Source organism: Gopherus flavomarginatus, chromosome 12 (assembly GCF_025201925.1).
Source record: "Gopherus flavomarginatus isolate rGopFla2 chromosome 12, rGopFla2.mat.asm, whole genome shotgun sequence".
NCBI lineage: Eukaryota > Metazoa > Chordata > Testudines > Testudinidae > Gopherus > Gopherus flavomarginatus.
The window spans coordinates 7,578,649-7,592,008 of NC_066628.1; the positions used below are offsets into that span (position 1 = coordinate 7,578,649).

A 13,360-nucleotide genomic window follows, 5' to 3' on the forward strand; every position below is an offset into this window, starting at 1 on the left:
AGCCTTAATGTAAATGAAAATCGGGTCTTGAAAACATTGATTTCGGCTTAATCAGGCTTTTAGCCCGTGAGTTTAATATCACTGGGCTGGAAGGATTCGCTTTTATTTATAAATGTTGTTAAACACTGATAGAGCTGTCTACACACAGACCAATGACCAAATATTTCAATTGATGATAAACAGAAATTACAGATATGGAAATTAAGAACAAGGCTGCTTGAGAATTTATTCGAGTTTGATTGAAGGAGAGTGACTCTGCATCTTTTGACAGGGGATGTTGACAGTCTTGTGTTTTAACAGTTATAAAGCTTTAACTTTTTGAATCTCGGTGTCTGCTGCCATTAAATCATTGTGGTCTGACCTCCTATTGTCATATCCCCCCGTAATTTGCCACAACTGTGAAGAGTTAAATTGATAAAAATTGGGGGGAAATGCTGAAGCCCAGATTTTTGTGCAACTGTGAAAATGTAACTTAATAAATATTGAAAAAATATTTTAAAATAAACATTAATATGATCAAATATATATAAAAATAATTCTTTCAAGCCCAAATATCACTCCAGACACACAGCCCCAGCTCATGCAAGCTCTTTATGACAGAGGGATGCTGATGTGAAGCCCAGGAGCAAAGGGGCCCTAGTGGTGCATTTCTCGCCTAAGCCTCCCCGGCTGGAATGTTACCAGTTGTCTGTGTGCACCCCAGCAACCAGCCTGAGTCAGTTCCAGGAAGGGAAACACCCAGTTGCTGCTGCTGCAGGCGGGGCATATTCCTGAGCTCAGGAAAGTGAAACTAACCCTGTTGCACAGCCCAGAAAGAGTCATGGCCACAGAGGACCCTGTGGAACATCTCCAGGATGAAGTTGCTTGTCCCGTCTGTCTGGAGTTTTTTAAGGACCCAGTGATCATAGAGTGTGGGCACAATTTCTGCCGAGCCTGCATCACCCAGTGCTGGGAGCGATCGGCTACAGCCGCCTCCTGCCCTCAGTGCAGAGAAACTGTGCAGCAGAGCAACCTCAGGCCGAACAGGCAGCTGGCAAATATTGTAGAAATAGCCAAACGGCTGAGTTTCCGGGCAGCAGAGGGAGCAGGAGGAGAGAGGGTGTCTGGGGAACACCAGGAGGTTCTGAAACTGTTCTGCGAAGAGGATCAAACCCCCATCTGTGTGGTGTGCGACAGATCCCCGGCTCACTGCGCTCACAGAGTGGTTCCTGTAGAGAAGGCTGCCCAGGAGTATAAGGTAGGAAACTGCTGTCAAGTTTAATGGGCAATAACTTTAGATTTTAATTACAGGTTAATTTCACTGCAAGTTGCCTGTCACAACTGTATTTGTATCGTGTCGCTCTGCAAAGCCTTCACTGTATGGGAGCTGCTATTAAAAATAAATGATCTGGCAGAGTGGCAAGAAAGACAAAAAGATAAAGTATTTTAAGATACCTGACATGGGAAACCTTTACCTGAGAAGCTGAATCCTTGTCAAACCTGCCTTCCACTGGTGAAACAAGGGAACTTTTTACAGACCAGAAGCTGTTTAGTGATCAGTGAGGCCAGTGATGAGCTGCCAAAATATTAACAAGTTCCCTCCTCCTCACCTCACGAGGGGGTTGTGCCCCTCGGGGGGTCATCCCCATCCAACCCCCCATGTTCCTTGACACCCCCCCTGGGACCCCAACCCATCCCCGCCCTTCCCTGTCCCCTGACTGCCCCTTGCCGCCCCATCCAACCCCTCCTCTCATTCTTGATGGCCCCCTGGAACCCTTGCCCCATCCAACCACCCCTTGTCTCTGTCTCTAACTGCCCCCACCACCTCACCCAACCCCTGCTCCTTCCTGACTGCCCCCCAGGACCCTTGCCCCCATTCAATCCCCCTGTTCTCTGCCCTCTGACCGCCCTGACCCCTATCCACCCCCCCACAACCCACTGAACACCCCCTCCCTGCTCCCTGCTCCCTGCCCCCTTACCACACTGCCTGGGGCTGGGACCGGGTCCACTCGGCCGGCACCGAGACCAGCGCCGCGGAGCCCGACTTCCTGGGCCGGACCAGAGCCGCTCGGCCGGCACTGGGACCGGAGCCGCAGGTCCTGAGCTGGGCCGGGTCGGACCCGCTCAGCTGGGACCAGCCCGAGCTGGGGCACTCGGCTGGGGCCAGGGGGAGCTGCTCAGGGGGAGCTGGACTGGGCCACGCGCGCCGTCCCGCCCCCCGTGGCCCTCTTACCTGCCTGCTTCTTGTTTCAGGCTTCCTGTGAACATTTGATTCGTGGGAAGCAGGGGAGGGGGAGGAGAAGGAGGCCAGAGTGTTCAGGGGAGAGGACGAGGTGCGCTGGGGCCGGAGGCCAAATGGAGAGCTGCCTGAGCCTTTGTTAAATTTAAACGCTTTTTAGAACCGGTTGTCCTGGAACAACCGGTTCTAAAAATGCTTCTAAATTTAACAACCAGTTCCTGCGAACCAGTGCGAACCAGCTCAAGCTCACCACTGAGTGAGGCTTAAAACACAGGAGCGGCAGGTCAGTCTGTATTTGAGTGTTGGGAGTTTGTCCTAATGCTCAGACCAGGTCTGTTGAACCAGTGCAGTCCCCAGAGTTTCAGAGCTGAAATTCAGTTGGGAGTTGGGCTCCTTGGAGAATCCCTGCCCAAATTTGCAGCGCCGGTGGTTTCTGGGATTTGTATCACTTCGATAATCTCCTGAAAACCACCTTACTTGATTCACCACCATATGACTCTAGTTTCCTGTTATGTGCTATGCTACTAATTAGTGAATGAATAAATACCAGTCAGACTTGGATAATTGAGGTCTCTCTCTCTCTCTAATTTATAAAAAGACTGAATTGGAAACAAGTCGGAATATGACACTCTCCCTATTTCCATTGTTCGGTTTCATTCCCTTGGTGGCCCTGATGTCATAAACCCATTAGGATCAACAGTCACCTTGGGTTTGGGTGGGAAAACGTCCCCCTACACACCCTTCTGAACCCTCAGAATGAAACTGCCCAAATCATTTCTCTTTCTACAGGAAAAAATCCAGGCCCATTGGAAGACTTTGCAGGAAGAGAGAGAAAAGCTGCTGGGATTTAAACTGACTGGAGAGGGGAAAAACTGGGAGTATCTGGTAGGTGCCTGTTGTTACTGACCTGCAGAGACTTGTGGTGAGAGGTCTGTTTGTAGGAAGATTCCTCTGTGGGCTTGGTGAATGTGGGCATCAGTATGTTTCTCCATGATCCTAGATTTTCTGTGTTAGGTTCATGTGCAGAATCTAAGCTTTCGTGTCAGTGAATGAGTTAATTTCTAGCCCTTATGGTTTCCCTGTGTCAACAATGCAAGAAATGACACAGAATTATTTCATTCTTTTTCCCCCTGAAACTTCTGCCACTGTATTACTGAGTCCTGCCTCCTGCTGCTCTGGATCTCCATTCTCAGAGGCCACTGATAACACAGTGTCCTAAGCATGTCAGACATGGAAACATATCTCTCTGGAAACACTGGGGAGACATGAAAGAGGTGTGAGAGAATCCTCTCCCAAGTAACCACAGGGTAGAATCAAGTGTCAGAAATCTTAGGTTTGCAAAGAAATTCTCCCTCCTGCACACTCAGCACTGCCATAAAAGACCCCAGGCTGCTTCCCTGTCCCTGACCAGCCCTTTCCCTGTTGCTTTACAGAAACAGATACAAGAGGAGAGGCAGAAAATTGTTTCTGAATTTCAGCAACTGAGGCAGTTCCTGGAGGAACAGGAGCGACTCCTGCTGGTCCAGCTGGAAAAGCTGGACAAGGAGATAGTGAAGATATGGAATGAAAATAACACCATACTCTCAGAGGAGATTTCCCGTCTCAGTGAGCTGATCAGTGAGCTGGAGGGGAAGTATCAGAAGCCAGCGAGTGAATTCCTGCAAGTGAGACTGAATTAGAAACATGGCATATCCCCACACATGGAAGGGAGGGCTCCTGAATCATAAGCACAGGGGTCCAGCAGACAGAGATCTCACTGTAACTCGGCGTGTGCATTGCTGCCATGTGAATGATTATTGGTCATTGCAGAGTTACAGACACAGAGAGATGAGAGAAGGGAAAGCCCGATTAGCTCAGGGAATCCATGGCCTCTTTTCCCTGTATTTTCAAAATCCCTTCCCTAGGATCCACTGCCTGTGTCATGTGGGACTGAGATTCTTTTCTCTCTCCCTCCTCTAGGATGTGAGATGCACCCTGAGGAGGTACGTGGCTCTCTCTCGCTCGCCCTCACACTTGACAATGCTGGGAAAGAGCCTGGTGATGGTGGCGGTGGTGATGTTAGCACCGCATCTCCCCAGGGCTCTACAGCAAAATATGTGAGGAAGGTCATATGTTGGATATGAATCTCTCTGATCAACTTCATCCTGAGGTTCTCACCCTTGTAGAGAAATTCTGGAATTCTCCATTCAGTGGGAAGGACTGACCTCAAGTATTTCCCAGAGCTGTTACCTCCTTGGGGGACTGGCTGCCTCAGGATTGTGGGGATGGAATATGGGCCTGTCACTGCTGGGGCCCTGGTCACCATTCAGCCCAGGCCAGCAGTGGTCAAGACTCTTTCCCACCTGAGGGCTGTTTGGAGCCCTGTGTGGAATGAGCTGGGGATGGGGGAATTGGTGTCTCGGTCTAGAGGACAGATTTCTACAGCACTTCACCTGGGAACCTCCTGTCCCTAGAGCATGGAGGCCAAGGAGTGAATTGGACATAGAGACTAAATACCCCTTTTATCATCCCCAGAGCTGATCTCTCCAGGCTAGAGTTGAAGAATGTTAATGAGACCTTTGGGGCAAGATTTCACAACCACAGCCTGTGCTGCACTGTTCTCACTCCAGGCCCATTAGAGCAGAAGCTTTCACTAACGACAAATTATAAGGTGGCCCTAAATGAAATACACAAATGTGACGTTTTCTCTCCAGGTGTAAGAAGGGGAAGTTCCAGCAGCCAGTGGACATTTCTCCTGAACTGAAAGTGAGACTCAACCATTTCTCCCAGAAAACTGTTGCCCTAATGGAGATTCTGAGGAAATTCAAAGGTATTGAGAAGAGATCTAGGAGGGGAAAGCAGGATGCATCTCTGAGACCATGGGAGGGGATAGGCTCTGGCCACTTGGGTCGTATCTATTGAATGACAGGTGGAAAGTATTTGAGCTGGTGTAACAGGTGCCAGGACATCTCACATTCATTCATGAGTTAACAAAGGTCACAACACTGAGGCCCAAACTTAGCAAAATGGCCTAATTTTGAGTCCCTGATTTTCTCTCCCAACTTGCAAAGCCCGTGGGCGTCACAGACACAAGGGTGCTACTCTGGCTGCATCTCAGGACTTCCTTAGCCTGTGGCAAGGTCTGCACAGGACCCTGCAGCCATTGACTGGGGGAATCACAAACTGCCCCTGTCATAAACAGATAGCTAAGGGTTAATTTCTCTTACACCTGGAAAGAAGTACCTGAAACACCTGACCAGAGAACCAATCAGGAAACCAGACTTTTTCAGATCTGGGTGGAGGGAAGTTTGTGTGTGAGTCCTTTGTTCTTGGTTCTTTTGCCCGTCCCTCTCGGCTATGGGAAGGATTTTTCTATTTCCTGCTTTCTAATCTTCTGTTTCCAATTTGTGAGTACAAAGATAGGTTTGTTTTTTTGTATTTACATGTATGTAGTTGCTGGAGTGTTTGAATTGTATTCTTTTTGAATAAGGCTGTTTATTCATATTCCTTTTAAGCAATTGACCCTGTATTTGTCATCTTAATACAGAGAGACCATTTTTATGTATTTTTCTTTCTTTTTACATAAAGCTTTCTTTTTAAGACCTGTTGGAGTTTTTCTTTAGTGGGGAACTCCAGGGAATTGAGTCTGTGCTCACCAGGGAATTGGTGGGAGGAAGAAGTCACGGGGAAATCTGTGTGTGTTAGATTTACTAGCCTGACTTTGCATTCCCTCTGGGTGAGGGGGAAAGAGAGATTAGCTCTCGGTACTTCTGTTTTCCAAGGCTGGAAACGGGGAGGGTGGAATCCCTCTGTTTAGATTCACGGAGCTTGCTTCTGTGTCTCTCTCCAGGAACACCTGGAGGGGGGAGGGGAAAAGGTTTATTTCCCTTTGTTGTGAGACTCAAGGGATTTGGGTCTTGGGGTCCCCAGGGAAGGTTTGGGGGGACCAGAGTGCCCCAAAACACTCTAATTTTTTGGGTGGTGGCAGCTTTACCAGGTCCAAACTGGTAACTAAGCTTGGAGGTTTTCATGCTAACCCCCATATTTTGGACGCTAAGGTCCAAATCTGGGACTAGGTTATGACAGCCCCCCTCTATCTCTCTGCCAATGAGGGTGAATCTAGCCCATTGAGCCAACACTCTCCCAGCTCCAGTCTCGACACTTATAAAATGATTTTATTATTCTATGGAGGGCGAGGGACCCACTGTGCTGAGCTCTGTAGAGATGCTGAGTGAATAAACCCAAGAGACCTACAACTGCGAGCCCTGACCTTGCAAACTCTTAACATCCCATTAATGTCAAAGGGACCAAAGTATGCTGAAGTCTTTGCAGAATCTGGGTCTACGATCTGACAAAAGGTAATAGGTGAATGAGACAAATCAGCTGGGATCCGGAGGGTGGGAGGGGATGATAAGGGGAAAGGAAATCTCTCTTACAGATTGTATCTCCGAGGGCGATTGTGAGACCTAATGGCTGTTGATTTCATTGCTGTGAGATGCTTGAATGAGAGAGGAAGAAGGTTGCAGATTCATTTATATTTATACTAAAGATCTGAGTGTGTCCCTGTTCCTCTCTGTTTCTCTGTCAAAATTCAAACCAAGTTAGGTCAGTTAAGAGTGGAGATATCATTATAAACATGAAAGCAGGAAATCTTGTCTCTCTTCTCCTTTTCGCCCTCCAGACACTCTGCCGTCTGCACTAGAGACAACAAAAGCGGGATTCCTAGGAGCGCACACACAAGGTGAGGTTGCAGATGGAAATTGTCTTTAAATGATGAGAAAATTCCCATGAAAACACATTGTACCTAAAGTTACCAACCAAACCAACACCAGCCATGACACACCCAGTACCACAATGAAACCATGAAATACAGAGGAGATCCCAAGTGGAAGTCACACAAAAGATCCTGACACCGACCTTAGTGCTGAGTTCCTGCCTACGCTGATGAACAGAAACACTCACTGAGCAGCATCCAAACACCCTTAACTCTGACCATGGAGTTCTCATGGACATTCACAGAACTTTTAATACTAAATTGAGAGGAATGAGTAGAAAGCACTGTGCCCTTAGGGCTGACACATCCCACTCCTTTACCCCAGTGTCTCTGCCGCTGGAATGGAGCAGCTCCAGCAGGGGAAGCTGAGAGCTGAAGCTTTTTCAGGCAAATGAGAAACAGACTGAGGAGCTGCAGTGACATCTCTGCTCAGTCTCAGGTGCTCAGCACTGAGGCAGCTTTCTGGGATCCAGTCCTGTCCTAGCCAGAACGGGGCTTCTGGGCAGCATGAGAAATGGTCCCAGCCTCCCCCAGGGCTGAGCTCTGCCCCTAATGCTCTGATTCTCTTTCTCCTCAGCGAATGTGACTCTGGATCCAGACACGGCTCATCTCAATCTTGTCTTGTCTGAGGATTTGAGAAGTGTAAAGTGGGAAGAAATACAGCAGGAGCTGCCTGACAACCCTGAGAGATTTGATACTGAGCCCTCCGTGCTGGGCTGGGAGGGATTCACCTCGGGGAGACATTGCTGGGAGATGGAGGTGGGAGATAGGGGAGGTTGGGTTGTGGGGGTGGCCAAAGAGTCTGTGAGGAGGAGGGGAGAGATCCGCCCCGGAGAGGGGATCTGGGCTGTGGGGTATGTATTGGATCAGTTCTGGGCTCTTACCTCCCCTGCGACACATCTGCCCCTGAGTTGGGTCCCCAGCAGGATCCGGGTTTGTCTGGACTGTGACCAGGGGCAGGTGACATTTATCGATGCTGGTGATGGGGCCCCGATCTTCACTTTCCCGCCGGGCTCTGTCCCTGGGGAGAGAATCCGACCCTGGTTCTGGGTGCTGGGGGTTGGGTCCCGGCTCAGACTGTGTCCCTGAGACACGGGAGCGGCGGAGGCACACGACCATCTCTAGGGATGTGTGGGGCCTGGGACAACACCCCCTCAACCCCAGCCCTGCCCCCACTCCACCCCTTCCCCCAAACCTCCACCCCACTTCTTCCTGCCCCTGCTCTGCCCACTCCCATTCCATCCCTTTCCCGCGTCCCTGCCTCTTTCTGGCTTCCACCCCTCCCCTGGGGGCCCTGAGATCAGCCTCTCTAGCCTTAGACCTCTCCATAACCTCCTCCTGCGGACTTTCTGTCGTGCCATCTCTGTGACCCTGGAGGTTGCGTCAGGTCTCAACTCTGGGCAGTCTCTGGACTGTCAAACCATAGAGAACATTCCATGACCGTGGCAGAGAAGCCGATCTCATTGCCCCAGGGACTGTGCAGACTGTTTGCTACCGTCCTCTGCGATCCAAGGGGACTCCGAGGATCCTGGGTCAGCCAGTGTCACTGAGGCATGAGGGGGAACAGCCCCATGGGAATGAAAAAATGGGCTTCTCTAGCCTCAGTCCTCCTAGCACCCATAACCTGATTGATTCCCATCTACCCAGCCTTCTGGCTCATCTCTATGCCCCTGGAGGACCTGTCTACCCAATGCCGGATACCTCATCTCTATGGCACCTGGAAGCTCCCCCCCCCCTTTAAGCCCCAGGGGTGGGAGGGAGAAGAATTTAAATTCCCCACCTGTGATATTTGAATTTTGAAGGCAGCCGTGGGATTTCTTCCCTTTAATTGGTTGTGGGAACCCAGCACCCGTGAGGATAGCTGTGTAGGTCACTATGATGCCAGCCTGGCCATTTCAGTAGTATGTTACTATCCAGCCACACACTGGGCCTTGTGCTTTATAGCAACTTGTATGTCCAGGACCAGCCTTAGGGAAAATGGCACCCTGAGTGAACTTGTATTTTGGGGCCCTTGGCCCCCGTGGACTCCTAGTGCTCCAACCCCTGCACCCCCTCCTCTGGCACCCACGTGGGGACCCTGATCTGGATGCCTGGAGCAGCTGGCATTGTTGCTCGCCCCCCACTCAAACAGTGCATCTCCACACACCCCTAAGGGCCTGGGCGGGGGAGCAAGGAGCGATGTTAGGGCTCCCTGCATCTAGGTCACTTTCCCCCACCTGGGCTGCATAAGAGGAGGACAGAGAGCAACAGCTCCTGGGGCTCACCTCACAGCACAGCAGAGGGGCTGGGGTGGGAAGAAGTGACCTAGATGCATGGAGCACTTGGTATGGCTCCTCGCTCCCCCCCAAGCACACCCACACCCACTGCAGGGGCATGGAGGAACATTGGGGGCGGGAGCAGTATCTGTGCATCAATGCCCTCCCGCCCCCATGTTCCTCTGCTGAGAGGAAGAGGGAGAAAACTGCTCCCCACCCACCCCCAGTGCTCCCCTGCTAGCGGGGAGCAGTTTCTGACTCTACACCAGCAGCTTGCACCTCTGCACTGCCGCACAGCACCCCCTAGACCACCAGCGCCCCTATGAAGTCACCCAGTAGCCCACCCCTATTCCGGCCCTGGGTATGCCAGGAATTGTTCAGCTCTGTGCAGGAGTGAGCTAGGTGGATCACTTTGCTTCTCAGCTCCCAAACCTGCCTGTGTGATACAGCAGCAAACAAACTGCGTGTGACAGATGTTCGCAGTCTGGAACACCTGGATTTTATGGCCAACAGATTATAATGATTTTAATATCATGTGAATTATATAAACTATTAAAAAGACCCACAGAAATATCTAACAAATGGAACCACTCAATCCTCACTCCCACAGCAGCAGGCTTTGTAGTATGGTCTCGCCGATCCCCAGCACGTCCCTACCACTTGAACCCCAGGAGGAAATGCCATTATTTCTGAAGCCAAACACCAGAGTGGGACTTGACACACACTGTGTCAGCAGGTCCACAAATACTTATTAGACAGATTAGAATATTAGTGATCAGAGCTCCAGGGTTCTCCTCTTGGCTCCATTGTGCAGTGGTGGGTAGTGACAGATAACCAGATCGTATCTATTTCATGCATTCATCCCAAAAGGCCATAGAAATGAGTAGCTAGTGCCTTGGCTTTCCATAGTGGAGTCCTGAGTTATCTTCCCAATTCTACCTGAAGTGCCATTGTGCAGCATCCCGATTATCTTGTACCCGGGGTGGGGAGGGGGTGTCTGATACTTCTCTGGTGTGGGAAAGGGGGTTTTTCGTTAGTGATAAGGGTTGTGAAGTGCATTGAAATATAAAGAACAAAAAGGAGAGGTGATATTTAAACGCGGGGCTTCTAGCTCCTGCTTTGTTGCATTATTGTTACCGACTATTTCCTGGCAGAGGAGTTTCTCACGGGTTCAAATTTAGGGGCAGGTGATCCAGGTGACTGCCTGGGATGCCGGACTTGGGTGGCACTGGGCTCGGGGTGCTGTTAGGGACAAAAGTTTAACAAGGAGGGTGGGGAGACACATCAAAGACGCAGTTTTACTTTATGTTAACAAAGTTTTGCTTGTGAATTTCTGTTCACGTTATCAGTTGAAAATATGGTCCAGATCTACACAGATAGGTGAGTGCCTAAACCCCAGATTTGCGCCTCTGAATTCCAGTTTTAGGTTGTCCTTCTGCCTTATCTGGATGCCTGGCTCTCATGGAAGCTCCAGCATGATCCACAAACCTCCTACAGTTCCTCATATCTCCTTGTCAATTGCTGGAAATGGTCCATTTTCATTACCACTACAAACAGTTATTTTCCTCTCCTGCTGATAAAAGCTCACCTTAACTGATCACTCTCCTTATAGTGTGTATGGTAACACCCATTGTTTCATGATCTCTGTGTGTATATATACCTACTGTATTTTCCACTACATGCATCCGATGAAATGGGCTGTAGCCCACAAAAGCTTATGCTCAAATAAATGTGTTAGTCTCTAAAGTGCCACAGGTACTCCTGTTTTTTTTGCAGATACAGACTAACACGGCTGCTACTCTGAAACCAGGGGAAGGGATGCTCAACTTCCCTGCCTCTAATCCCTGTGAGGACAGATCTGATATGCATGCGCTGAGCACCTCTCCTGGAAGAAGTGCCATTAAAATCAAGGAGGACCTGGTGGGGAAGATGCCTATATTATAGTTTTCAGCCCAGTGATTAAAGCAGTCACCCAGGATGTCAGAGACCTGTATTCAAACCCCCCTCTGCCTGAGGGGGGAGCAAAGATTTGGACATGGGCCTCCCACATCTCTCAAGAGCATGGCCTTGCCACAGGGTATGGGCTAGTCTCAGGTGGGGCTCCCTCACTCTCTCCTGTTGAAGCTGTTCCATTGAGGATAAATAATTGAAAAGTCATCGAACCAGAGGGCACGAGAATGAGAATTGTTCTATTGCCTAAAGCATGCACCTGGAAAAAGCAGAAGATGGGGGAACTGAACCTAGAAATGCTATATCACAGCTGTGGGCATTAACCACTGGGTTACAAGTTGAGCACCAGCTGCTTCTCTTCTGGTCACTTTGTGAGGTGTGGGCAGGCACCTGTGCTGTGCTGAAACCCTTGGAATTGCAAGCTCTTGCTTGAAGAGCACAGGTGGGGAGAGGCTCTTTGGTCCTGCTCACAATAGGAGCTCTGTAGCACTCCTCCAAGCAGACACTGACAGTGTTTTCCAGACAGCCAGCTTAGAGCAAGGGGGGAGGGGGGAGTTGTGTGGCTGTGGTTTAGGGAGCAGCCTGGTTTTCTCTCTCTGATTTCTTGTGTGTTCTGAATTCTAAGAAATAACTTCTCTATCTGTCTGCTGTGAACACAACAGCACCAAACTAATTTCTGTAAGACAATCTTAGGTACTTAAGCCCCCCTCCAGCATCACACCTTGGTGTTTGTCTTCTGCTTGGTAACCTTCCAATCCTCCAACACCAGTCCCCACTCCCTGCAGAGGGCAGGTGGAAAACAGGTTTCCCTTAGGATGCACTTGCTAGGTAACATAGCAAGTGTGTGGTCAAAGCACAGCCATTTAGGTGAAGCACTGCCTATTGTCCTCTGTCTGGCGAGTATCAGATGAAGGTCCTGCAAGAAACAGTGGAAGTTACAGACACATTCAAAAATATATTAACAACCACACACAACAGCAACCAGCATTCATACGGTGTAAAGGCAGATTGCCCAAATCATCACATCTCCCTGCTACCTTAACAGTAAAGCACAGAGAGCACCTGTCTAAATCTGAACTGTTTTTGAAGGCTGGGGATGTGGGGTTTTATCAGTAACAAGGATTAGGATGTTCTGAACAAGACAAACAGGAACCTGTAGAAATGAGACTCCAGCTCTCACACTCGTGGCTTTCAGTGCATTGGGCTGCAGGGCACTTGATAGGGGAAAAGGGTTTTTCCTTTCACAGGTGTCCGTGGAACGGCACCTGCCTTTGACATGCAACAGAAGGTGCCTGGATGAGGAACATTCCATGAACCCCAGGACCGTGGCAGCTCTGCAGGCCACACGGCGCTGGACGGTCATCTTCTTTCAGGCTGATACATCACGTTCAAAGGCAGCTGGAATGGTATGAGCAGGGCCAGCTCCAGGCACCAGCATTCCAAGCAGGTGCTTGGGGCGGCAATCTGCAAGGGGTGGCAGTCTGTGTGTTTTTGCGTCCCCAAGCAGCGTGCCGAATTGCCGCTGCAGACGGCGGGGGCAGTCCGTGTGCCGTTAGGCAGCACACACATTTCTGCGGCGGCGGCAATTCGGCAGCAGCTTCTATGTTTAGCTGTCCGCAGCGACGCAGCTTCCAGCTGAAGACAGCATCTCTGTGTCCGGTTTCTGTTCCACTCACAGGCTCTAAGGTCAGAAGGGCCCATCATGAGCATCTAGCCCAGGGGTTCTCATGAACAAAATTTTTGGTGGCTTCAGAGTGCGGCCAGGAACTCTCGCTGGCGGCTGCTCTGACACGTTTTCCTAAAATACTTAATGAACTTTAGGGGCAACCAGTAAACATGCACAGAGGTAAGTGGTGAAATGGTCCCACTGTTGAGGGGAACTTCCCTGACTTAAACACCCCCTGGATGGAATCAAAAAGCAGAAGGATTTGAGTCCTCACTCCCTCTTCCTTCACCCAGAGCCTGCATCATCTTGAGGGTTCCCCTTCCAATCACCTGTGTGGCAAAGTCCTTATAACCCCGACAAGGCTGGGCCCAGGCTTCCTGAGGGGCTCGTCCCCCAACCTGGTTGTGACCACTGAGGACATGGGCTAGAGCGTCCCCACTCTGGGGCACTTTCTCTGCTCTGGATGTTTCCCTGACCTCTTCCCTGACCATTGTCTATAGTTCAGAACAAATGCAATT

The 13,360-nt window shown here is 50.1% G+C and overlaps 1 protein-coding gene across 1 annotated transcript; it reads left to right on the plus strand.

Moving 5' to 3' along the window:
• The first annotated feature begins 776 nt into the window (after nucleotides 1-776).
• LOC127033302 (zinc finger protein RFP-like) lies at nucleotides 777-10,976 on the plus strand. The gene is made up of 7 exons (XM_050921283.1): nucleotides 777-1,237; nucleotides 3,008-3,103; nucleotides 3,652-3,882; nucleotides 4,178-4,200; nucleotides 4,912-5,027; nucleotides 6,879-6,938; nucleotides 7,549-10,976. The coding sequence occupies exons 1-7, from the start codon at nucleotides 821-823 to the stop codon at nucleotides 8,058-8,060; spliced, it is 1,455 nt and encodes a 484-aa protein (XP_050777240.1). The 5' UTR covers nucleotides 777-820; the 3' UTR covers nucleotides 8,061-10,976.
• The last annotated feature ends 2,384 nt before the right edge of the window (nucleotides 10,977-13,360 follow it).